Genomic DNA, 27,949 nt, shown 5'->3' with positions numbered 1-27,949 from the left:
TTGTGATGCGGCCGGCTGGTCCTCGCCTTCCACATTTATGAGTTTTTATAATATGGAAGTGCCTTCCCTGCAGGCGAAGGTGCTTTCGGTATGATTAAGACCCGTTGGTGGCCGGTCTTGTCATATATTACTGTGCACAATCACATTCACATATATACATGAAACCCGCTGCTGGCCGGTTGTAGTTCATACATAAACCCGCTGTGGCTGGTTATATTTATATATATATAAACCCGCTTTTGGCCGGTTATATGACATATATAAAACCCGCTTTGGCCGGTTATATGACATATATAAATTCCATACATATATAAAACCCGCTTCGGCCGGTTATATTCCATAACAGATATCAACCCGCTTTAGCTGGTTAAGATTTCATATATAAACCCACTTGACTGGGTATATGTTCGTATACTAACAACCCCGACAGAGTCTGGGTTCATTGGTGTAGTATATTGGGTATTTCTACTGATGTATACTACTGAGACCTGACGGTGTCTGGTCTATTTTTACATAAATTATGCGGTTATGGCTTGTTCTGTACGCTCAGGGGTCCTGAGTTGCAGTGACAGCCAGTTACTCAGTGCGGCGTTTTGCATGGCGTCCCCACTGCGTATAGCTACGCAATACGAAGTGACCGTTCGAAAGGGAACTACTCGGTTACTCACGTAACCTCAGTTCCCTAAGTTAGGGAACGAGTATTGCGTAGCCAGCCGCACTATGGTAACATGGCAAGTTGTCGCTTCAGTCGTTAAACCTGCTATAATGGCGAATTCGGGGGCTATTATAGACTGAGGTCACGCCCCCTTGGCGGGCTCTGACGTGTATGACGCAGAGTGATCTCATTGGTTGCACGTCAGAGGCGCCTGCGCCATTGGATGTGCAGTTGCCGCAGCGCAGCCTATGAGCGAGCCAGACGCTCATGTTCTAGCTGTGCAGCTGCAAATGCGCTTTACATAAAGGCTTCAGTAAATCGAGGAAAAGGAGTTTCCCCACTGCGTATAGCTACGCAATACGAAGTGACCGTTCGAAAGGGAACTGAAGCCTCGCGGGAGCCGCCATTGCGGGAGCTAGCCGAGTTCGCAGCACGGAGATAGGCATGCTCTCGCAGGCCGCACATCCGCCGGCAGACAGTGCATTCTCCGCGTGGTGAAGTCCCAGGCATGGAATGCAGCTAGCGTGTTCGTCCGCCTCGTGCAGCTTGCATCCGCACGTGGCGCAGGTCTTAACACGATGCATTTGAACAACGCTCGTACAAATAATACAATATACAAAGAGCAATGAAAAGGATATCGCCGGATAGCCACAGGAGAGACGGCGTCAGGAGAAACACGGTGAAATGTGTCGTCTGCTGAACTGTAGCTGGCTCAGGCTGAAGGCTTGTTCGACGGCGAAGGCTCAATAAATGGTCAGAGACGTGAAGTTTGTCGCTGAAGGAGTAAAATCTGCTATAATGGCGAATTCGGGGGCTATTATAGACTGAGGTCACGCCCCCTTGGCGGGCTCTGACGTGTATGACGCAGAGTGATCTCATTGGTTGCACGTCAGAGGCGCCTGTGCCATTGGATGTGCAGTTGCCGCAGCGCAGCCTATGAGCGAGCCAGACGCTCATGTTCTAGCTGTGCAGCTGCAAATGCGCTTTACATAAAGGCTTCAGTAAATCGAGGAAAAGGAGTTTCCCCACTGCGTATAGCTACGCAATACGAAGTGACCGTTCGAAAGGGAACTACAATTTACCTCAACAACGACATAATGAACGACACTCGTCTCATTCGTGGAGGTGGAGAAACAAGTTCTTTGTGACATGCAAGATTTATTGTATTAAAATTTAAATGCAAAAGAAAAGGCATGAGAGTCGGCTGTTTTTGTAAATTTTAAGTTTTAATTTAAAATGTTTGCGATTTTAATATAAGTAGGCTACATGGTTAAATATTTCACCACTTGCTTGAGCAACTTAATACGTATAGAAGTAATGCATGGAAGTACAGGCCTATGTTGTTTAAATTGTGTTTAAACGTGCATACGTCCATTTAAGTTTGTATACAAAGAGAATCGCAATGCTGACAACTTTTTTTTTTTTTTATAAAAGTTGCTGCATAACTTCTGGATTTGAAATAAAAATAGTGAGTAGCCTATGTGTTTGTGGTACAGCCGCGGATCAGTTACGCACTGCACTGCAAACGCAGCATATGTGAAAGCACTATAGCGCGTGCTGCTCCTGTACCGCATACGCACTGCACACGGAGTATGTGTGAAACGGGCGTAGCTCTTGCGACCCGAAAGAACGCAGCCTGCATACTAGGTCGGAGGGAAAACGGAAGTGAAAGGAAATCTCCGCGGTTTTAAAGGGGCCGTGAGCTTAACTCCCGCCCAGCTCCATCCACCCACACAGAATGGACCCCCCCCCCCCCCCCCCCCCAAAAAAAAGGGTCACCCCATTACATATATTTACCTTTTTTTAAATAATCCATTGAACCTGCTCAGAAATGATGAGCGTGAACTCAAATGAGCAGTTGCACGCACATGCCCGGGAAACTCATGAATAGTCATATAGGCTCCGCCCACTGCCTCACAGATGCACAACTCACGTCTGCTCCACATTTCACATAGACCAGTGGTGCAAAAGGGAGAGCGCGCGAAACTTGTCACTTGAAAGCGAAAAACAGTGTTTGAGACTTGTCGCAGCAGATTCAAGCAGTTGTAGTTGTGTACTTGTGTTTGTGCTAGAAAAATATATAAGACATTTGTGAGAAAATATTCTACAAGTGTGCAACTCTCATTGGATGAATTCACACACTGATTTGCGGATGAGCAAAATTTCTCAATGACTTCACATTTTTTGATGCGGGTGTGTAAATGCGTTGTGCACTATATTCACTGCAGCAACTGTAGCAAAAATGCAAGCGCACGAGTTTATTAATGTGTGATTTGTAGAATAGGATTTGTGCACCTGCATTTACGAATTTGAGAAGGTGTAACTATTGTGTTGTGTTTGTGGAAGAGAAAAGAAGTCTACAAGTTTGCAACTCTTAAAACATTTCTCTCTGTGACTTCAAATTTACTGATACACATGTGTGTCTATTCTCTACAACTACAAATTTCACTGTCACAGGCGTTCAGTAGATTTGCACCAAAAGTACCTTCATAAATACCACCTGCTGTGGAAGTGCATTCTTCAAGCATCAATTCAAATCAAGATATGCAGTCTTCCTCTAATATGCTACGGTAGGCTACATTTCACATGAGAGGGGGGGGGGGGGGGGTCAACATCGTAATGGTTTATATACTGTACAAACTGTAGTATAAAAACAAGCAATAACACACACAGACAGACAGTGAAGATGTTTGGCCTGATAAGAAGGAATCCCCCACCACCAAACACACTCTAGGGTTGGGTAATACCTACAGCAGGGCTGTTCAACTGGCTGTTCAACCTCCGAGTGACCCAGCCCACCGTCCCGCCAAAAACACACATTCCTATGTAAATTCATAAAGTAGTACAGACCATGTAGCCTAGCAACACGCAAACAATGCAGACTCTGAATCCGTGAAGGACTGTATGCTGGCAGTCGTGGATGAGGTGATAAATGACGAAAAAATTAAAACGAGCGTGGCATCTGCTATAAAAAACGTACCCCTGTCAGATATTTCCAACATTCGTATAGCAAATTAGCTCTATGAAATATTAATAATCAATCATAACTGGTAATAATAATAATTATGGATATTTGGATCAGTTAATCGGGTTAACTTGATGTAGCTACATTAACATTACAACCAATTACTCAGTTCATACCGTGAACACTCAGTATTGGTTATTAATTAATTAATAGAAATGTACATTTCCGGGGCATGGGAAATGTCTTTCTTACTAAGTACTACTAAGAGCAAATAGTCAAGATCTATGATTATTGACTTCCAGATATGAGCTTGAGACACTGACAACTTTACGTGTGACATGAAGACGATTTTATTAACTAGACTAAACATTTAAACTACTCTAACATACACATACATAGGCTACATGCATACAGTTTCCCAAGGGAAAGAGAGATGAAGCAGAATGCAGGAAAGCAAGAAGTTATAGTTTGAAGTTCAGCAGATCAACAGCCTTCAAACCATCAGTTTAGTTCTGACACACCCTTCTTTAAAAGGGGTAAGTATACTTAATATATCGAATAATGAGACTAAGTTTGATACTTGCATGTCTCGCCCATTTGAGGCGAGACACGGCAGGCAAAAACATAGTTTTTTTTTCACTGGTCAATTTTGAGATTTTGGGATATTTGTCTTCAATAACATGTCTTCTTTCAGACTTGTGGTGAAAAAAAGTCCGAAATACACATTTAGGTCTTTATTTTACTACACTTTGTCTGTTCGTGTCTGTAGATTTCTCATAAATTCATCAAAAGTTGTCGTTATAAAGCATCCCTCTGCTCCGCGATCTGCACCCTGTCATCACACACACCGTTAGAAAGCTCTCTCTCTCGTGTACAACATTGTCTGAACCAAATACGGTCATTCCCTTTTTATCAGCAACCAATCGTGAAAGTAAAACGGGGGATTTTAAATCTTTAAAGCCCGTTTTCTCAAAATGACTGTTCTCTCTCACTCCAAGTCCGAAATCTCCACTGCAGTACCTACTGTATATACACCAAACTTTCCAGTCTTGTACCTAGTTATATTATGAGGACATTTACAGAGGGAAAATTATTGTAAATATATTATTCCTAGCTAGATTTATGTAACATTTTATTTAAAAAAACATGGCGAAAATAATTTTTAAGGCTATTGGCAGTATATTCTACATTTACATTTAGCTGACGCTTTTATCCAAAGCGACTTACAATTGCTATATTTCAGAGGTCGCACGCCTCTGGAGCAATTAGGGGTTAAGTGTCTTGCTCAGGGACACATTGGTGTCTCACAGTGGATTCGAACCCGGGTCTCTCACATCAAAGGCATGTGTCTTATCCACCGCGCCATCACCACCCCAATACTGAAATTGCTTCTACATTTACATTACATTTACATTTATTCATGTAGCTGACGCTTTTATCCAAAGCGACTTACAATTGCTATATTTCAGAGGTCGCACACCTCTGGAGCAATTAGGGGTTAAGTGTCTTGCTCAGGGACACATTGGTGTCTCACAGTGGATTCGAACCCGGGTCTCTCACACCAAAGGCATGTGTCTTATCCACTGCGCCATCACCACCCCTTTTCACAAGATTAGTCCTCTTAGCCTACTCTCTTGGTACTCGCTGAGAAGTCCTGATGTGAAGATGATGCTGAACTAGAAGTCCCTCAAGGACTCCCAAGCTTGTGCCAGGCTGCAGCCTTGTCTTTCCATTCACCAAAGTTCTCTGACTTCAACTGGTTCTCTCTCATCAAGACCACACCAGCAAAGATCAACTGGAGCCTCAACAAATTTTTTTAGATATTCTGATTTACAGGATAACAAAACTAGTTATCCTTCTAAATCCATTTTTTCCCCATCTAATATGTGAACACAATGAAAACATTTTTTTTAACCTGGCTTTATCCAATATTCATATTTCATTTTTTTAAATATATGCAAATTAGCGCATATTTAATTAGATCATGCCTCATTTGCATATTTAAACATTAACTTACAGAAAACTTGTAATACATTTTTTTCTCATCTTAATGCAGGTAATCAACTGGCAAAGTTTCATGGTGATATCTGCTAGTTAAAAAAATTACCCTATTAATCTGTAGTGTCTCGTCTTAAATTAAACTGTCCGGATGCAATTTGTTGAGGCTCCAGTTGATCTTTGCTGGTGTGGTCTTGATGAGAGAGAACCAGTTGAAGTCAGAGGATCTTTGGTGAATGGAAAGACAAGGCTGCAGCCTGGCACAAGCTTGGGAGTCCTTGAGGGACTTCTAGTTCAGCATCATCTTCACATCAGGACTTCTCAGCGAGTAACAAGAGAGTAGGAGAGCAAGAGGCTCAGAGAGCTAAGAGAGGGCTAAGAGGACAAGAGCAAGAGAGCGCAAGAATAGGACTAATCTTGTGATCAGGGATTTTTAAAGCATGAAGATGTCACACACTCTGGAGGTGTTTGAGCCAATAGGAATTGGTCGCTTTGTCACATGGTTATATACAGTATATAGAATATATAGGATTAAAAGGGTTCATTTCTCCTTCTCAGCAAGAACGAAGTCCATGCACATTTTTAGGGTCGTAAAACGTATCAGTCTTGTAACAGGACACCGAGTTCTGCCAGTGTGTTAGCTTGATTTGGGGGACGTTTCACAGACCTTTGTTGGGATAGTGAGTTTGCTGGATTATTCATTAAATATAATGGATAATATGTGCGTGTCTGATCGGTCCAGATGCTACATAAGATCATAAACACAGATAAAACCAAAAAGAATCAATAAACTCCAGTATAATCTGTTCATGCCACACTGCATGCTGGGTACCTTCATATACACTGTAGAAATACTGTATGATGTTTGTTTACAGTAAATCATGTTTTCCAATACTGTACACTCAGTCAAACTTTTTTAGAGCAGTTAGATACAAGAAAAGTCCTACTGTGAATATACTGTAATTTCACACTAAAATGTTTAACAGTGTGTGTGTAGGAAGAGAAGAGACAGAAGGAGCAGCAGGAAAAACATTCAAGGCCTTAGCTCAGGCTGTGTGTGTGTTTGTGAGTGTGTGTGTTTGTGTGTTTGTGTGTGTGTGTTTGTGTGTGTGTGGGGGGGTGTGTGTTGTGGGGGGGGGGGTGTCACACGATTTTACCTGCACAAATAAAGAGAAGAGACAGGGAGTGTGTGTGTGTGTGTGTGTGTGTGTGTGTGTGTGTGTGTGTGTGTGTGTGTGTGTCTGTGTGTGTGTGTGTGTGTGTGTGTGTGTGTGTGTGTGTGTGTGTGTGTGTGTGTGTGTTTGTGTGTGTGTGTGTGTGTGTGTGTGTGTGTGTGTGTGTGTGTGTGTGTGTGTGTGTGTGTGTGTGTGTGTGTGTGTGTGTGTGTGTCAGCAATACAATTTTAAAACAGGAGAAATTAAAGATGGTCTAAGCAACTTTCTTTTTGCATACCATTTATAAAACGTCCCTATTACCTGAGAAATATCTCTGAAATATCTAAGATATGCAAAACTATGAAAGTTAACGATTGACTGAAATCATGTTAGCCCTTGACTGTAGGAGCACATCTGATCTCTTCTGGAAGCTGTGGTAAGCGATTTGGTTCTTTCTCATTATTTGGCTCATTGGGAGCATGTACAGGTTGAATAGCACTGGTGCAAGAATTGAGCCTTGAGGGACTCCGCATGTCATAGATGTTAACTCAGACTTATGATCTCCAATACTCACATAATAACCTCTCCCTACCAAGTATGACCTGAACCATTTTAGGACTATCCCAGAAAGCCCGACCCAGTTTTCCAGCCTGTCAAGAAGTATGTTATGATCGACAGTGTCAAATTCAGCACTGAGGTCGAGTAGTACCAGCACTGATAATTTGCCTGTATCAGTATTTAAGCGAATATCGTTTATTATCTTTATGAGCGCTGTCTCTGTGCTGTGATGCGGTCGGAAACCAGATTGAAAATTGTCAAAGTATCCATTCGAGCTTAATAATTTGTTCAGCTGATTGGAGACAACTTTTTCAATGATCTTGCCTATGAAAGGAAGATTTGAGATCGGTCTATAGTTGTTTAATATGGTCTTATCCAGATTGCTCTTTTTCAGGAGGGGCTTGACAACTGCAGTTTTCAGGAAGTTCGGAAAACTCCCAGAGAGAAGTGAGGCATTTACCACTTCTAGGAGATCTGCTTCTAAGCTGTGTAACACATTTTTGAAAAAAGATGTGGGAAGTGCGTCAAGGGCGCAGGTTGATGTTTTTAGGTGCTGTACGGTTTCTTCCAAAATGTTACCATCAATTTCTTCAAAATCAGACATAGTGGCTACTTTCTCAGGCTGTTGTCTGATCTGTCTGACCCCAGCGCAACTCAAGGATGAGCTGATCACCTTTCTGATATTATTGATTTTCTCAGAGAAGAAAGAAGCAAACTCACTGCACTTGCTCTCTGAGAGCATTTCACTGGGAATCTGGCTTGGGGGGTTTGTCAGTCTCTCTACAGTAGCAAAAAGAGTGCGTGTGTTGTTTATATTGCTGTTTATATTATTCGAGAAGAAAGTCTGTCAAGCTTTGCCTAGTTCCTTATTGAAAGCATGGATGCTGTCTTTGTAGATGTTATAATGGACTACAAGTTTTGTCTTCCGCCACATGCGCTCTGCTTTTCTGCATTGTCTTTTCATATTTTGCACTGCTGTTGAGTTTCTCCAAGGTGCTTTTTGTCTGCCATTCTTCTTCCTGACTTTCACAGGAGCAATATCATCAATTACACTCTTAACTTTTGAGTTAAAAGAATCAAGGAGAAAATCAACAGAGTCAGCAGATATGCTTGGTGTTAAAGATATAGCCTTCATAAACAGTGCACTAGTGTTCTCATTTAAGCATCTCTTCTTGACAGACACAGATCTAGCTGCAATGGCAGGAGAGATCAATATATCAAAGAAAATACTAAAATGATCAGACAGTGCTACTGTCACAGTTTGACTCTTTGTTTCCCCCTTTTCTTCAGTGTTTTGGTTTAGTCCTATTCAGTTTTCCCGCTCCTCATTTGTCCTCAGTTTAGTCACCTGTGTCTAGTTAATTTGCCCCACCTGTGTCTTGTTCCCCTATCTGTTCTCTGTGTATGTAAACCCAGTGTTCTCCCTCACTCCTGGTCGGTTATTGCGTTTATATGGTTGTAAGTGTTGCAGTTCCTGAGTTTTTGTATATTAAATTCCTGTTAGCAGTTATTCCTCGTCTCCTAGTGCTTCCTGCCTACACACACCGTGACAGAATAACCGACCAAAAAGATGAACGTGATGGCTGAAGACAAGCTCGCCACCATTCAGCAGAATGGCCGTTCTTTGGAGAGGTATGTTGAGGAGTTCCTGGATGTTTCCCATCTAGTGAACTGGGGTAATTCCACAATTAATGCCTGTTTCCGGATTGGACTGGATGATGATAATTTATTCCGTCTCATCTCCGTTGATGATTGTTATAAGTCTGTCCCGGACTTTATTAATTATGTCCTTGAATTACATGGCTCTGATTTCCTCGTTGACTATGCAGAAGCTAGTCAAAATCATCATTCAGTCCCTATCCGGAAGTATGTAGGCCCAGTTCACATCGATCCGGAATCTTCTACATACCTCTCCAAGAGCTCCGTGTCCCCCGCTTCACCCAAGATGGCCGAGCATTCATCGCGGGTCCCATCCAGCTCCGAACCTGCGCCGCTGGTCCCGTCCAGTCCTGAGCTTATGCATCGCGCCATACCCACCGTACCAGTGGGGATCTTGGTAGTGCTTGAAGAGGAGGATTCGCTTATTGACGGACACAGAGCTTCCGCCGCTGATCCCAGCCAGCCCCGAGTCATCATCGCTGATCCAACCCAGCCCCAAGTCTTCACTGCTGGTCCCAGTCAGCCCCAAGTCTTCACTGCTGGTCCCAGTCAGCCCCAAGTCTTCACTGCTGGTCCCAGTCAGCCCCAAGTCTTCACTGCTGGTCCCGACCAGCCCCGAGCCATCATCGCTGATCCAGCCCGGCCCTAAGTCTTCGCTGCTGGTCCCAACCAGCCCCGAGTCTTCACTGCTGGTCCCGTCCAGCACAGAGCCTTCACCGCTGGTCCCAGCCAGCCCTGCAGAGCCTTCACCGCTGGTCCCAGCCAGCCCTGCAGAGCCTTCACAGCTGGTCCCGGCCAGCACAGGGCCTTCACCGCTGGTCCCGGCCAGCACAGGGCCTTCACCGCTGGTCCCGTCCAGCACAGGGCCTTCACCGCTGGTCCCGTCCAGCACAGGGCCTTCACCGCTGGTCCCGTCCAGCACTGAGCCTTCCCCGCTGGTCCCGTCCAGCACTGAGCCTTCCCCGCTGGTCCCGTCCAGCACTGAGCCTTCACCGCTGGTCCCGTCCAGCACAGAGCCTTCACCGCTGGTCCCGTCCAGCACAGAGCCTTCACCGCTGGTCCCGTCCAGCACAGAGCCTTCCCAGTTGGTCCCGTCCAGCACAGAGCCTTCACCGCTGGTCCCGTCCAGCACAGAGCCTTCCCCGCTGGTCCCGTCCAGCACAGAGCCTTCCCCGCTGGTCCCGTCCAGCACAGAGCCTTCCCCGCTGGTCCCGTCCAGCACAGAGCCTTCCCCGCTGGTCCCGTCCAGCACAGAGCCTTCCCCGCTGGTCCCGTCCAGCACAGAGCCTTCCCCGCTGGTCCCGTCCAGCACAGAGCCTTCCCCGCTGGTCCCGTCCAGCACAGAGCCTTCCCCCCCGCTGACGCCGTCCAGCCCAGAGACATTTTCACCGCTGGCGCCGTCCAGCCCAGAGACTTTTTCACCGCTGGCGCCGTCCAGTCCCGCGAACCCATTACCGCTGGCTCCGTCCAGCCCAGAGACCCTTTCACCGCTGGTTCCGTCCAGCCCAGAGACCCTTTCACCGCTGGTTCCGTCCAGCCCAGAGACCCTTTCACCGCTGGTTCCGTCCAGCCCAGAGACCCTTTCACCGCTGGTTCCGTCCAGCCCAGAGACCCTTTCACCGCTGGTTCCATCCAGCCCAGAGACCCTTTCACCGCTGGTTCCGTCCAGTCCTGAACATTTTCCTGACCCAGTCACTCTCCCCATTAATTTTTTTGGGTGGGGCCAAGGACCCTCGCCGTGGGCCCCCAAGGGCCCACGGCCACCAGAAGGGTCCTCACCGCCATGGCCGCCCGAGGGGTCCTCACCGCCACGGCCGCCCGAAGGGTCCTCACTGCCACGGCCGCCCGAAGGGCCCTCACCGCCACGGTCACCCGAGGGGCTTTCACCGCCACGGCCGCCCGAAGGGTCCTCACCGCCACGGCCACCCGTAGGGTCTTCACCGGCACGGCCGCCTGCACGTCCTGCTCCGCCCTGGCCGCCTGCACGTCTTGCTCCGCCCTGGATGCCCGAGGGTCCAACAGCTCCGCCCTGGACGCCCAAGGGTTCGTTTGCTCCGCCCTGGCCACGCCCACATCCTGCTCCGCCCTGGAGGCTTCCTGCTCCAGATCGGCCTCCACCTCGTCAGCCTCCAGGGCGCCCACCCCCCCCACCCCATTGATGTTATACGGCGCGAGGTCGCGCCTTTTTGGGAGGGGGCGTTCTGTCACAGTTTGACTCTTTGTTTCCCCCTTTTCTTCAGTATTTTGGTTTAGTCCTATTCAGTTTTCCCGCTCCTCGTTTGTCCTTAGTTTAGTCACCTGTGTCTAGTTAATTTGCCCCAGCTGTGTCTTGTTCCCCTATCTGTTCTCTGTGTATGTAAACCCAGTGTTCTCCCTCACTCCTGGTCGGTTATTGCGTTTATATGGTTGTAAGTGTTGCAGTTCCTGAGTTTTTGTATATTAAATTCCTGTTAGCAGTTATTCCTCGTCTCCTAGTGCTTCCTGCCTACACACACCATGACAGCTACATCCTTAATAACAATCGATGAAATGTTTAGACCCTTACTGATAAGTAAATCTAGAGTGTGTCCACGATTATGTGTGGGTCCATGTACATGCTGAGTCAGATCAAAAGTTTTTAAAACAGTTTTGATTTCTTTTGCCATATTGGTTTCTGCATTATCTATGTGAATGTTAAAGTCTCCAGCAATGATAAAACAGTCAAACTCTGAGGAAATTGTTGATAACAGTTCTGTAAAGTCCTCAGCAAAGGCTGGAGAGTATTTTGGAGGCCTGTAAACAATGATAAGTAAAATGCGTGGAGCACCTTTTAACACAATACCCAGATATTCGAAAGACGGGTAATTCCCGAATGATATTTGCTTACATTGGTAGACATCTTTAAAAAGAGCAGCTAAACCCCCACCTCTTCTGACAGCTCTGCAGACACTCATGAAAGTAAAGATAGGAGGGGCTGTTTCATTGAGGACTGTTGCACTGCAGCTGTCTTCTAGCCAAGTTTCATTTAGCAACATAAAATCCAGGTTGTATGTGGTTATTAAGTCGTTGACTAGAAGTGATTTCTTTTTAAGTGAGTGGATGTTTAAAAGTGCTAACTTAACAGTCTTACTTTTTCTCCCCACAGCAATCTTAGTTTGGCGTGTAATAGGCACCAGATTAGATGGGTTTGCTGTACGGCTTTTGAAGGCCTTAGACTTTCTATCATGTAATCGAACAGCAATAGCGAAAGATACAGGCACACTGGGTACACTGGGTTCCCGCTTGTTCTGTAAACATTTGGAAAAGTTATTGTTATCATAGCGGGGACCCGACACATATCACTGAGAGATGGTATCAGTTGTTTTTGGTTCACCTCGAGCAGATGGAGGGGGGTGTGGGCCCTGGCGCTGTGGCAGAGGCCGAAGAGCTCTCACAGGATGAGGAGGAGGGTGAGCTGGGCCCGCAGGCTTTGGTGGTTGTGGGGCCTGCCGTTTTTTTGTTGGTATCTGTGGGCTGGCAGCAAAAGAGTGGGATAGTCTGGTTCCAGCATACACCAGTTGTTCCATTTTCTCTGAGAAGCACAGAAGTGGAGATACTGGAGAGAGAGATAACGTGTCTGGTGAGAGGGGCTGTTGCTCTGGTGTTATCGGAGGCTGTGAAATGCTGTCCTGGTTTCCTTGGCTGTTTTCCAGAAAGTCATCCTTGGGTGCTGAATCTTGGAGCAGGGCTAGTAAGTCACAGTCTGTCTGTGGTGAGCTCTGTGGGCAGGGCTCAGCTGAGATTGTGTCCGTGAGCAGAGGTTGTTGTGGCTGAGTGGTGTTATCATTGTCCTTGTGTGATGTGTCAACCGCATGTTCATTCAGGTGCTGAAGTGAAGTCCTGTGGTCATTCATACTGTATCCAGGTGTGTGTGTGCCATTCAGGTAGAGTGGATTGGCACACACTGCAGAAGGATGACGGAGGGAGAAGTAGATATTGTCCTTTAGCACTCTTGAACCAAGTTTGTTTGGGTGGTGGCCTTTCTGTTGAAACAGTTGCCTCTGACTCCAGAAAAGATTGAAGTTGTCAATGAAGTTCACTCCTTTTATATTGCAGGTTTTTTGCAGCCATGTATTAAGTAAGTAAGTAAGTAAGTAAGTAAGTAAAGTAAGTAAAGTAAGTAAAGTAAGTAAGTAAGTAGCACCTTTCACAGGTATAAGACCACAAAGTGCTTCACAACAAAAACAATTATATCATAAAATACACACAATAAAAGCATAGACAGTACATGATCATATCAACCCACAAGCAGCTAATTAAAAGCCTGAACAAATAAATGAGTCTTTAGTCTGCATTTGAAGGCATCAACAGACCCCAAGCAACCGTGAAAACCTGTTTGTTCCTCTTCCTAGGAGTGGTCCACTGATGAATGTTTGAACTTTCAGTCTTTTAAGTGTTTCAAAAAGTTCATTGAAATCCTTCTTAAGGAGTTCCGACTGCTCTTTATGAATATCATTCTTTCCCACATGAATGATGAGTCGATTTGCAGTCTTATGTTTCATAAGAATGTTCTGAAGTTCCCCGTTTACATCAGAAGTTGTTGCTTGTGGAAGGCAGCATGTGGTTGTATCCCTGCTGCTAATGTTTCTGATTACAGAGTTGCCCACTATCAGAGTCCTGGGCTCGGCTGCCCTGTGAGCTGAGTGCCGCTGTCTGCTCGACCTTGAGCCCCAGTTAGCATCAGTGTTAGCCACTGGCTGACTCAGTCTGTGTTCATTCATCAAACCTGGGGATTCCCCATTCATCAATACTTCAAATCTGTTCTCAAGATGTACAGGCGGCGGTAGGAGACCAGTGCTTGCAATCCTTGTCATAGCCACATCTGGGGTAGAGGATGCCACTGCGGCAATATGTGATGCTCGTGACAATCTGATGTCTCGAGTGCCTCTGGGTCTCGCTCCCTGTTTGTGCCATCGACCCGTAAGTCGATCGGCTTGTTTCTCTACACTCAGTATGGCCTGTCGAGGAGCACCAGACTCATGGGACCCACCGCCTGTATGCTGAGGGCGTCCATGACGAAGCTCTGTTGTGTGATCCGTCCGGTTTGGTGGTCCCGCAATCAACCCTGCCTCAAGAACTGCAATCCTCTGTAAAAGTCTGTGGCAGTTAGAGCAGCAAGTAGATTCCAGAGGAGGCATTTTCTTATCCTTATGAATGTCCCAATGGCAGTTGTGTTCTCTCTTCCCCGGAATGTAAGCCTCCAGTGGGAGGCTGGTCGAACAAAATAATTCTGCTTTTTTTTTTCCTTTGTAGCAATCCAAGCGTTTGAGCACTGTGCTGATTTGCTGAAGTCAAAACCAGGTGATAAAAGGAGATAAAATATAAAAATATAAAAGCGATAGAGCAAAGCGCGGAGCAGTAAGCAAGAGCGTCCGTACAGTAGCTGAGCAGGAAGTCCACCAAGTTTATCAGTTTTCACTTTCACAAGTCAAAGCAATTTATCATTACTCAAAATTTAACAGTTGAAATTACTATACCAGCCTATACTTAATTTAATGCAGCAACAAACTATTTTACAGTGTACTAAGAGAATTTAAATCTCATTTACCAGTAATGAAGGTGTTGCTGCTACTGGTCCTGGATGTGTGTCTGGAAGAGCTGAACGCAGGGATGCCCTCCACAATAGGTCAATTCACATTCAACCCAAGGGCCAGCTCTTCTTTTTTTTAAGTTTAAAAAAAATGTTCTTTTCTTTTTTTTCTCAGCCTTTTTCTTGGTTGCTTTTATAAACAGAAAAACATTTATTTAACAGTGCCCTTTTAAAAGAGACTAGTAAGGCAAGGCAAGGCAAGTTTATTTATATAGCACATTTCATACACTGTGGTAATTCAAAGTGCTGTACATAGAAGAAATTAAAATAATCAAAAGAAATCAGAGTAATTAGAACAGTTTTGAATAAAAAAATAAATAATAAAATACAGTACGAACAGTCGGACGAACAGTGGTACAGTGCTCATTCAGTAAATGTACAGCTAAACAGAAGTGTTTTGAGTCTGGATTTGAATGTGACTGTAGGAGCACATCTGATCTCTTCTGGAAGCTGGTTCCAGCATAATAGCTAAAAGCAGACTCGCCATGCTTAGAGTGAACCCTTGGTGTTTCTAGCTGATGTGATCCTAATGATCTGAGTGATCTGTTGGGTTTATATTCAGTGAGCATATCTACAGTGTATTGAGGTCCTAGGCCATTGAATGATTTATATACCAGTAATAATTCTTTAAAATCAATCCTAAATGTAACTGGCAGCCAGTGTAAAGACCTGAGGACTGGTGTGATGTGTTCATATGTTCTGGTTCTGCTCAGCGTTCTGTATGAGCTGCAACTGTCTTATGGTGTTTTTGGGAAGGCCAGTGAGGAGTCCATTACAATAATCCCCCCTGCTGGTGATGAAAGCATGCACAAGTTTCTCTAAGTCTTGACTGGAAACAAAGCATCTAATTCTTGCAATATTTTTCAGGTGATAGTATGCTGATTTAGTTATTGCTTTGACATGACTACTGAAACTAAGGTCTGACTCCAGAGACACACCAAGATTCCTGACTTGATTTTTAGTTGTTTGACCCCTAGACTGAAGGTAAGCGTTCACCTTGAGAACTTCATCTTTGTTTCCAAACGCAATGATTTCAGTTTTGTCGTTGTTTAACTGAAGAAAGTTTTGTCACATCCAATTGTTTACTTCATCAATGCATTGGCACAGGGAGTCAATGGGGCTGTAATCGTTAGGCGATAGGGCTAAGTAGAGCTGTGTGTCGTCTGCATAGCTGTCGTCAGAGATTTGGTTCTCTCTCATTATTCGGCTCCTTGGGAGCATGTACAGGTTGAATAGGAGTGGCGCAAGAATTGAGCCTTGAGGGACTCCGCATGTCATAGATATCCACTCAGACTTATGATCTCCTATACTCACATAATAACCTCTCCCTACCAAGTATGACCTGAACCATTTTAGGACTATCCCAGAAAGCCCGACCCAGTTTTCCAGCCTGTCAAGAAGTATGTTGTGATCAACAGTGTCAAATTCAGCACTGAGGTCGAGTAGTACCAGCACTGATAATTTGCCTGTATCAGTATTTAAGCGAATATCGTTTATTATCTTTATGAGCGCTGTCTCTGTGCTGTGATGCGGTCGGAAACCAGATTGATAATTGTCAAAGTATCCATTCGAGCTTAAGAATTTGTTCAGCTGATTAAAAACAACTTTTTCAATGATCTTGCCTATGAAAGGAAGATTTGAGATCGGTCTATAGTTGTTTAATATGGTCTTATCCAGATTGCTCTTTTTCAGGAGGGGCTTGACAACTGCAGTTTTCAGGGAGTTTGGAAAACTCCCAGAGAGAAGTGAGGCATTTAGCACTTCTAGGAGATCTGCTTCTAAACAGGTATACACACTTTTGAAAAAAGATGTGGGAAGTGTGTCAAGGGCGCAGGTTGCTGTTTTAAGGTGCTGTACGGTTTTCTCCAAAATGTTTCCATCAATTTCTTCGAAATCAGACATAGTAATACTTTCTCAGGTTGTGGTCTGATCTGTCTGACCCCAGCACAACTCAAGGATGATCTGATCACCTTTCTGATATTATTGATTTTCTCAGAGAAAAAGGAAGCAAACTCACTGCACTTGCTGTCTGAGAGCATTTCACTGGGAATCTGGCCTTGGGGGGTTTGTCAGTCTCTCTACAGTAGCAAAAAGAGTGCGTGTGTTGTTTAAGTAGGTGTTTATAATATTTGAGAATATTGCCTAGTTCCTTATTTAAAGCATGGATGCTGTATTTGTAGATGTTATAATGGACTACAAGTTTTGTCTTCCGCCACATGTGCTCTGCTTTTCTGCATTGTCTTTTCATATTTTGCACTGCTGTTGAGTTTCTCCAAGGTGCTTTTTGTCTGCCATTCTTCTTCCTGACTTTCAATCAGACTTTCAATGAGCAATATCATCAATTACACTTTCAACTTTTGAGTTAAAAGAATCAAGGAGAACATCAACAGAGTCAGCAGATATGCTTGGTGTTAAAGATATAGCCTTCATAAATAGTACACTAGTGTTCTCATTTAAGCATCTCTTCTTGACAGACACAGATCCAGCTTCAATGGCAGGAGAGATCAATATATCAAAGAAAATACAGAAATGATCAGACAGTGCTACATCCTTAATAACAATCGATGAAATGTTTAGACCCTTACTGATAAGTAAATCTAGAGTGTGTCCACGATTATGTGTGGGTCCATGTACATGCTGAGTCAGATCAAAAGTTTTTAAAACAGTTTTGATTTCTTTTGCCATATTGGTTTCTGTATTATCTATGTGAATTTTAAAATCTCCAGCAAAACAGTCAAACTCAGAGGAAATTGTTGATAACAGTTCTGTAAAGTCCTCAGCAAAGGCTGGAGAGTATTTTGGAGGCCTGTAAACAATGATAAGTAAAATGCGTGGAGCACCTTTTAACACAATACCCAGATGTTCGAAAGACGGGTAATTCCCAAATGATATTTGCTTACATTGATAGACATCTTTAAAAAGAGCAGCTAAACCTCCACCTCTTCTAACAGCTCTGCAGACACTCATAAAAGTAAAGTTAGGAGGGGATGTTTCATTGAGGACTGTTGCACTGCAGCTGTCTTCTAGCATAGTTTAATTTAGAAACATAAAATCCAGGTTGTATGTGGTTATTAATTCGTTGACTAGAAGTGATTTATTTTTAAGTGAGCGGATGTTTAAAAGTGCTTACTTAACAGTTTTACTTTTTGTCCCCACAGCAATCTTAGTTTGGCGTGTAATAGACACCAGATTAGATGGGTTTGCTGTACGGCTTTTGAAGGCCTTAGACTTTCTATCATGTATTTGAACAGCAATGGAGAAAGATACAGGCACACTGGGTTCCCGCTTGTTCTGTAAACATTTGAGAAAGGTACTGTTATCATAGTGGGGACCCGACACATATCACTGAGAGCTGGTATCAGTTGGTATCACTACTGTGAACTCTTCTGAACACTACTGTGAACTCTTTTGAACACTACTGTGAACTCTTCTGAACACTACTGTAAACTCTCTTCTGAACACTACTGTAAACTCTTCTGAACACTACTGTGAACTCCTCTGAACTGAACACTACAGTAAACTCTTCTGAACACTACTGTAAACTCTTCTGAACACTACTGTAAACTCTTCTGAACACTACTGTGAACTCCTCTGAACTGAACACTACAGTAAACTCTTCTGAACACTCTTCTGAACACTACTGTGAACTCTTCTGAACACTACTGTGAACTCTTCTGAACACTACTGTAAACTCTTCTGAACACTAATGTGAACTCTTCTGAACACTACTGTAAACTCTACTGTGAACTCCCTTGAACACTACTGTGAACTCTTCTGAACACTACTGTGAACTCCCCTGAACACTACTGTAAACTCTACTGTGAACTCCCCTGAACACTACTGTAGACTCTTCTGAACACTACTGTAAACTCCTCTGAACTGTACACTACTGTAAACTCTTCTGAACACTACTGTAAACTCTTCTGAACAGTATTTTAAACTCTTCTGAACTCCTAGTGTTCTTCTGAACACTACTGTGAACTCCCCTGAACTGAACACTGCTGTGAACTCCTCTGAACACTACTGTAAACTTTACTGTGAACTCCTCTGAACACTACTGTGAACTCTTCTGAACACTACTGTGAACTCCTCTGAACCTGAACACTACTGTAAACTCTTCTGAACACTACTGTAAACTCTTCTGAACACTACTGTAAACTCTTCTGAACACTACTGTAAACTCTTCTGAACACTACTGTGAACTTTTCTGAACACTACTGTGAACTCTTCTGAACACTACTGTAAACTACTGTGAACTCCTCTGAACACTACTGTGAACTTTTCTGAACACTACTGTGAACTATTCTGAACACTACTGTAAACTACTGTGAACTCCTCTGAACACTACTGTGAACTCCTCTGAACTCTACTGTGAACTCTTCTGAACAACACTACTGTGAACTCGTCTGAACACTACTGTAAACTACTGTGAACTCCTCTGAACACTACTGTGAACTCCTCTGAACACTACTGTGAACTCCTCTGAACTCTACTGTGAACTTTTCTGAACACTACTGTGAAGTCTTCTGAACACTACTGTAAACTACTGTGAACTCCTCTGAAAACTATTGTGAACTCCTCTGAACTCTACTGTGAACTCTTCTGAACACTACTGTGAACTCTTCTGAACACTACTGTGAACTCTGCTGAACACTACTGTGAACTCTTCTGAACACTACTGTGAACTCTTCTGAACTCTTCTGAACACTACTGTGAACTCTTCTGAACACTACTGTGAACTCCTCTGAACACTACTGTGAACTCCTCTGAACACTACTGTAAACTCTTCTGAGCACTACTGTGAACTCTTCTGAGCACTACTGTGAACTCTTCTGAGCACTACTGTGAACTCTTCTGAGCACTACTGTGAACTCCTCTGAACACTACTGTGAACTCTTCTGAACACTACTGTGAACTCTTCTGAGCACTACTGTGAACTCTTCTGAGCACTACTGTGAACTCCTCTGAACACTACTGTGAACTCTTCTGAACACTAGTGTGAACTCTTCTGAACACTGTTTTGTTTAACTCTAGTTGTGTTGCAGCTTGTGTTACTGTTTTCCAGCACAGGAGCATCACAGTGTGATGTCTGTTTTAGAGAGTGAGAATGTAGGAGTTTTGCAAAAAGAGTGCATGAGCTGGAGTGTATATACAGAAACCAGACAGGAAGTTCTTTAAGGAAGCGTCTCTCTGTGTGTGTTTTCATCTGTTGTGGTCGAGTCTGCAGGTTTAGGGCTTTTCTTTGCTGTTGGAAGGCTGTTGTTGCTTGACACTGAAAACAAGCCGTTAATGCTTCATTTAATGCTGTTTTTTAAAAACTTTTGATGCTTTAGATTCTGTCATAAACTCCATCATAATCACAGGCTGCTTTATGATATTAAAGCTGAAGCGTCACAGAATTCACTGGAACTGAAGAGATCTTGATTCTGATCAGACCATTCAAACCTTCAGAATAATATCAAAACAGCAGAAGTGATATTTTATAGTGACTTACATTTGACATCTTTGTGTCTCACTTCAATAATGATTCCCTTAAAATTACTACTTTTACAACAATTTTCATATTCCCTGATGAACTGAAATCTGTGTTTTCATTTGTTGCTGTAAAACACATTTTCATCTGTATCTTCTTTAACTCTGCTGTGATTCTGATGATCTCCTGTAGAGGGAGACACATGACTGCATTACAGGGTCAAAGGGCAATCTGTGCATTATTTCAGAGATTTTTTTCACTTTTAAGTTTATTTGTATAGCACTTTTCACAATGCATATTGTTTCAGCAGCTTCACAAGAACATTAATATTTCTACATTACAGTTTAATGAACACATTAAAGATGATTACAGTATATTATTTTACAGTTTTGTTCAGATTACAGTATATAGATGATAATGTCTTGATTCAGAGTTAAGATCATCTGAAGTCCTGCATGCAGGGCCGGATTAATGCACGGGTTTACATTGGCTTCAGCCCTGGTCTGAGGGAGGGCCGGTGTTGTGCCAAATTCTGAATTTTGTAAACCGTACTCACGGATTTGTGGCTCCTCCCCCAGTCTGTGCCAGATGATTCAACCAGGCCTCCTGTTTAGGGATGTACGGAGCACGGGAAGTCACCTGTGGGAGAAAAAAAAACAATCCGTGGCGACAGTTTTGTAATCCGTCCACTAAATAAATATAAATCGTACTCACGAATTCTCAAACTGTTCCCTCGGTTTAACAATTCATGCCGACGGATTAAAAAAACCGTACCCACGAGTTTCTAATCCGCGCTCTCAGATTTGTAAACCGTGCCTTCAGTTTTTGCAGTCTGTACCCACGAATTCATAAACCGTGCCCACGCTTTCACAATCTGTTCCCCCGGGTTTGTAAACTGTACTCACAGATTTGTGGCTCGCCCTCATTTTTGAAGAACACCAGGAGATAAGTTGTTCATGAATCTTATTGTATTTTGTTTTATTGTTTATTGTTAATTGTAGCGGGTATGGGGTGGAATCTATGATTTAATACATTTACATTTACATTTAGTCATTTAGCATACGCTTTTATCCAAAGCGACTTACATTTGAGGATTAAACCAAGCGAGTCATCGTGGAGAGGCAAAACTAATATGAATGACGGGCATCAAAATATTTTGTTTATTTGTGATAATCTTAGTACTTTATTATTATCAACTATAAATTAGTTCACTTAGTAATACAGTAATATGTTTGTATGTTTATTTTTAAGCAACTATGCAAAAAATGTAGGCCTATTTTATCCAAAACTGTAAAAGGTTAGGTTATGGCCTATAAAAATAAAGCATTGATAAATTATTTTATGAAAAACATATTACTGTATTACTAAGTGAACTAATTTATAGTTATAAACTCAAATAATAATAATATTACATTTTAGGCTATTTATTTAGAAGACGCTTTTGTCCAAATCTTACAAAAAAGGAACAAAGCAATTATCAGTATAATACAGGTTAGACAATAATAATAAAGTGGTAAGATTATCACAAATAAACAAAAGATTTTGATGCACGTCATTCATATTAAATCATATGTTCCACCCCATACCCGCCACAATTGAGAATCACTTGAAGCATGCAGAATCAGTTAAGACAATTTGATGTATTCCACTTCATACACAATAAAAATTATTGTCTAACCTGTATTATGATTAAATTATCCATTTAAAAAAAATAAAGTTTAATGCAATGCGTAAGCTATAGCCTATAGCCTGTAACAGATTGCCTGGTTGAATCATCCGGCACAGACTGGGGGAGGAGCCACAAATCCGTGAGTATGGTTTACAAACCCGTGGGAACGGATTGTGAAAGCGTGGGCACAGTTTATGAATTCGTGGGTACAGACTGCAAAAACTGAAGGCACGGTTTACAAATCTGAGAGCACGGATTAGAAACTCGTGGGTACGGTTTATTAATCCATGGGCACGATTTGTTAAACCGAGGGAACAGTTTGAGAATTCGTGAGTACGGTTTATAAACTGAGCAGACGGATTGCAAAACCGTCGCCACGGATTGTTTTTTTTTCCCCACAGGTGACTTCCCGGGCTCCGTAATACCGTAATCAACCACCCCTTTAAATCTCTCAATTAGAGCTGCAGTTCCAGTTTCCACCACGGATTCTCACTGGAGTACAGGGTAGCGCTGTAGAGCTGGAGAGACTCAGACACGCTTATCATCATATCTAACACATACAAATATTAGTTGCAGAATGTTGAATGCGTTTCTGATTTACTATTGATTCTGTAAATGAAAACCAAATGCTCAAAAAGTCACATGATGTATTTCATTTATTAATAGAACATCTATTTTATAGAATAGCAACAATGTACAATAAGTGCAAAAGTGCATACACAAGCTGTCAAACAGCCATGAGCTTGAAAAAGGCATATTTGCTAGATAGGACAGTTTGTGACCAAATTATGTAAAGAAAGGTCACATCTCTAGCTCATTAATCATAGCAGCAACATTTAAAAATCATCCAAATTACATTTGACAAAAAAAATGAGGTGCAATTAACTTATTCTGTATTGAGTTTTCTGTAAACTGAGAACTTTTCTGTTAACCAACTACTGAAAATGTAAGGCACATATTACAACTTGGCCAACGTTTTTATGTAAACAAATGTACTAGAAAGCATTTTAATGCTTAGACCTATAGACCCCTTTTCAGTTGGTAAACATGGTGACGTTTTTTGTGGGCGGAGCTTAGGTGGTGGCAGAATAATCCCTCTGGCCGCTTCCCTAACATTAGTATGCAAGTTTTGTTAGGTTGTTTTTTAACAATGACTGGAGAAAATCAGATTTTATCTTAATGTGCAAGGTCACTCACTGTCCAGGACCGCGATTGTTATTTGCAAAAGTTAATTTTAACGGACGGAACCAGATTGGCCGACCCATAGCCGTTACACGCTCCCTCAATGATGGACAATCTGACAGGATTCACGATTCCACGAATGCGTTGGTGATAGGAATGCTCAAAGCCAAAGATACCAGAGCTGTTATGTTTGTGGCACGGACTTCAGCAGAGCTGTCCACTTCGATGCAACAGGATTTGTTGTTGTTGTGATAATGCTTGCACATGTTTAGCTGAAGACGAAAAGTGGTTGTAAACTTTCGCGACTATGTTCTCAATGTCAATTCTCAGCTTATTGCCTGCATGCCTCCCACAGTTGTGCAGAATATGGGCCATGCAGTTGGCCTTGATAATTGATGCATTCTTGTCCGTCAGTTTTTGTCCTCGGTGGGAAGGACAAAGACGAACATATCGCTTTCCACAGCGGACATTAAAAAAATTAATTTTTTCAGACATCCCAAGTCTCCCGGAAGTCCCGGGAGTCTCCCCCATATTGATAGCGGCTCCCTGATGCTCGCAAATTAGTTCACATTTCCCGGAATCTAGAGCGAGCGAGCAAGAGCGCGCATGCGAGACAGAAGAGACTGCTCCAAACCGTGTAGCGCGCACGGCAGAGAGCGAGAGAACTTTGCGTGTGTGTGTGTGTGTGCCTCATGAAGCACATGTAAGACACAGAGCATCCTGATTGGCCTGTGTTGGTAAATTAACCAATAACTTGTCAGTGTGGTTGGGTATCTCTATCTTGGTCTAAACTTTCAAACTGTCCATTTATGATTTGAATCATTGGCGGAAGGAAGTAGTTCTGCACATAATAGTGTTTTTAAAGACACTCCGTGTTTGTTTCTTTTTTTACTCGCGTCGTGTGCCGTCGAACTGTTGTATAAACGCAATATCTCACTCGTAGCCATATCGGTATATATCAGCACAGGGAACACTAGTCTCAGTAAAGCAGAAGTGCAGGATTGAGACACACATCTAAAGCAGAAACTGTTCATGAGTCTGTAAAAGAGTCCAGGAGTGAACAGAGTGATGATGATGAAGAAGAAGATGATGATGATGATGATGATGATGATGATGAACATGATGATGGTGATGAAGAAGATGATGATGAAGATGATGATGTTGATGAAGAAGATGATGATGAAGATGATGATGATGATGATGATGATGATGAAGATGTTCAGGTCTTCAGCTACTGATGGATGTCAGTGATGAAGATGATGAAGATGATGATGATGATGATGATGATGATGATGATGATGATGAAGATGTTCAGGTCTTCAGCTGCTGATGGATGTCAGTGATGATGATGATGATGATGATGATGAAGATGTTCAGGTCTTCAGCTGCTGATGGATGTCAGTGATGGTGATGATGATGATGATGAAGATGTTCAGGTCTTCAGCTGCTGATGGATGTCAGTGATGTTGTGTGTTCTTGAGAACATGATGAAGGGTTTGATGAGAATCTCTCCTCAGTTTTGACATCAGAATCAAACTTTACAGGCCCGTCTGGATCACAGGAGACTAGAAATCACAAATATATCAGATTATCCTCATTGCTTTCTGTGTGTTTTTCTATGTCCTTGATCTATAATACTTTCTGTCAACATTTTGTAAACATCTGTAAACATTGATCTGTTACCCCTTTTCCACCAAAGCGTTTTGAGAGCCGGTTCGGAGCCGGTGCCTGCGCGCGAACCAGTTCTTTGTGTTTCGACAGCCAAAGAACCGGTTCTCGGCCAGGAAAACTGGTTCCAAAGCGGAACCAACTCTTTGCTGGACTAGAACCAGAGAACCGTTCTTTTACCACGTCATGCTTACGTCGGGGGCTGGGGGCGGGTTTAGATGTGTCCTAAACATATTTTATGACCGCAAAGCCAGGAGAAACATTTGCAGAAACACGATGTAGTCCGCCATTGTAATTGTTATGCTTGAAGTTGGCGCAAGCGTTTCTAGCTTTTTTTTAAAATTTTTTTCATTGAAAACATTATGTAAGCAAAGAAGAAAACAGTCACAAAATAGAACAAATAAACGGAGAGAAAAAAGACAAGACAGGTGTACATAACTAATCAGAAAAGATTACATATCAAAGGAAAAGATTAAAAGACTTACATATTTCAATTGTTTTTAAAGCCTTCTTGGTTCACGAGTTAGAGATAATCCCAAAGTAATGTTGTACTTGCAAGCGTTTCTAGCTGAGACGTAAAGCGACGTACACAGTGACGTAACGACGTCGTTCGCTGGGCGCTCTAGAAGTGGAAAAACAAACAGGTTCTGAGGAGGTTCGCAAGTTGAACCAACTCCGAACCAACTTTGAACCAGCACCAGTTCCGAACCCGTTCTATTTTGGTGGAAAAGGGGTATGTGACTGTAGAAAGTGATAAATCTGTCTGAATATGGAACTTTATAACAGGATTGTCAATTGTGAAGACAATAATAGTAAATCTAGCATAGCGTTTCTCAATGGGGGCGGTACCGCCCCCTAGGGGGCGTTTGGACAGTGTTGGGGGGCGGTGTGAACGAGGCAGCAGAGGGGGGGGGGGGGGGCGCTCAGGCACAAATGGGGGGCGTTACTCACTGTTATTCATCACAACTTTTAAGCCTCTGACAACAATGTTCATTTGAATGTAAAATAAAATTATGTCTGTGCAAATTAATGAATTAGTATTTAAATGTTGCTAGTAGCCCACTCAGACATGTCCAGCTAGTTACCGGAAAATGATCTCCATAGCAACGCCTAAAAAAAAAATACCGCAGCCGCAGCTGTCAGTGAATGCCGCTGAGGACTGACAGCAGCCTCCGAACTCTGCTTCGCGGTTTAAGATAAGAGTAATGTGTCCAATCAAAATGCACACAAGCACAATTACGTAGGCTAAAACAATTTTGATATCAAAAAACATTCAAACATCATGGCGGAAAATAAGAAGTGCAGACAGTACCGTTATAGTGTTGAGTACGTTAGATATGGCTTTATTCCCTCACCCGCAAACATCCAGCTTGCGATCTGCCTGCTTTGCCAGCAGGTTTACTCTATCGAGGCAATGAAACCGTCCCGTCTAAAGGAGCACCTAAGCTTTGCACATTCAGACGAAGTACCGCAGCCGTCCCAGTTTGGTTACCCCAGGCGCACTCCGGCTCAAGCTGACATCCTTGTGTCCTGATGTTAAAAAGTTGACTGCCAGTCACCAAGCTCAGGGCTCACACTAATGACCGTAATTACGGTGGCTGTTTTTGAGGCATTTGTCATTTTTTCTTCGGTTCAGTTCAGGTTGTTTTGATGTGTGTTAAAGAGAAAACACGAGACCAGTTTTTAGGTTTCAGCCATGCTCTTTTTATCTATATCTTGGCCCCGCCCCATAACCCCAACATTACATTTATACTTCAGGGTGGCAATTGGGGACTCATTTATTACATATCATGACACAGGTGGCCGAGCTGTTGTCGTCTTTGTTCGTCATTTGAAATCAAATGACGGCTATTCAAATTTGAAGCCTAGTATAGGCTAACCTATATATTGCCTAATTGAGTGCACGAACGCTCCGTGTATCTTATGGTCATTTGATTTTCCTTTCAGAAACGGGTATTAAAAAGTGGCTATTTGATTTTTGTTTTAAAATACAAAAATTAAAATTAAAATACAAAGCGTTTCTCTTTTTCAGTGTCAAAAAGGGATGAGCGAAATTCATTTTCTATTTCGGATATCAAAAAATAAAATTACTTTAAAACAGAAACGAAAAAAGGCCCGTTTGTTCACATTCCGAGACCGGATGTGGCCACTTACGTGACAATAGCGCCAAATTTGACATGGTCAGTTGTTGACTCAGTTGTGATTTTAGACATTGCAAAACAAGGCCTGTCATCCACAGAAATCTCAGCGCAGATATCACAAGTATTTAATAGGGGAGCATGAGGATGTTCCGCAAGAAACGTGAGAAGATTTTGCAATGAAAATGGATTAAGTTTGATGGGACTCCCTGACGCACATTTGGAGTTGGAGGTGGCAAAAGCCATAACCGAGGTATGATCCTGCTTAAAATCATAAATGAGTAATTAGGTTCTAAAGACATTTTATTCTGGGCTAAAGCAACATTGGCACCCTGTCAAATTTGTAAGGCTGGGCGATATGGCCAAAAAAATATATCTCGGTATTTTTTGGTTAAAAGGCATACGATATATACACTCACCTAAAGGATTATTAGGAACACCATACTAATACTGTGTTTGACCCCCTTTCGCCTTCAGAACTGCCTTAATTCTACATGGCATTGATTCAACAAGGTGCTGAAAGCATTCTGTTGGCCCATATTGATAGGATAGCATCTTGCATTTGATGGAGATTTGTGGGATGCACATCCAGGGCACGAAGCTCCTGTTCCACCACATCCCAAAGATGCTCTATTGGGTTGAGATCTGGTGACTGTGGGGGCCATTTTAGTACAGTGAACTCATTGTCATGTTCAAGAAACCAATTTGAAATGATTTGAGCTGTGACATGGTGCATTATCCTGCTGGAAGTATCCAACTTGATCCTACAGAATTAGTCAATTACAGGCCGATCTCAAATCTACCTTTTCTATCAAAGACATTAGAAAAAGCAGTATCCTCACAACTGTGTTCCTTTCTTGAAAGAAATGATATCTGCAAAGATTTTCAGTCAGGATTTAGACCGCACCATAGCACTGAGACAGCTCTCATTAGAGTCAGAAATGATTTGCTCTTATCATCCGATCGTGGTTGTATCTCTCTATTAGTGTTACTTGATCTTAGTGCTGCATTTGACACCATTGACCACAACATTCTATTAAATAGACTAGAAAACTATGTTGGCATTAGTGGAATTGCATTAGCATGGTTTAAATCATATTTATCTGACCGCTATCAGTTTGTAGCAGTAAATGAAGAGATGTCTTATCGATCACAAGTTCAGTATGGCGTACCACAAGGCTCAGTTCTCGGACCGCTGCTGTTCACTCTGTACATGCTACCT

At 42.9% G+C, this 27,949-nt stretch overlaps 1 protein-coding gene across 1 annotated transcript in view; it reads right to left on the bottom strand.

Moving 5' to 3' along the window:
* The window catches only part of LOC143730774 (uncharacterized), a 251,597-nt gene that overhangs the window by 40,094 nt on the left and 183,554 nt on the right, over positions 1–27,949 (bottom strand). Inside the window, exon 4 of the mRNA XM_077221363.1 lies at positions 24,324–24,486. Within this exon, the coding sequence (XP_077077478.1) occupies positions 24,362–24,486 (125 nt within the window). The 3' untranslated portion in view covers positions 24,324–24,361. The remainder of the gene's footprint in view (positions 1–24,323; positions 24,487–27,949) is intronic.

Source organism: Siphateles boraxobius, unplaced genomic scaffold (genome assembly GCF_051911475.1).
Source record: "Siphateles boraxobius isolate OS27281-9 unplaced genomic scaffold, OSU_SipBor_1 81, whole genome shotgun sequence".
Taxonomy (NCBI): domain Eukaryota; kingdom Metazoa; phylum Chordata; class Actinopteri; order Cypriniformes; family Leuciscidae; genus Siphateles; species Siphateles boraxobius.
The sequence above is the reverse complement of the archived record's forward strand: the minus strand, read 5'-3'. Positions and strand labels throughout refer to the sequence as shown.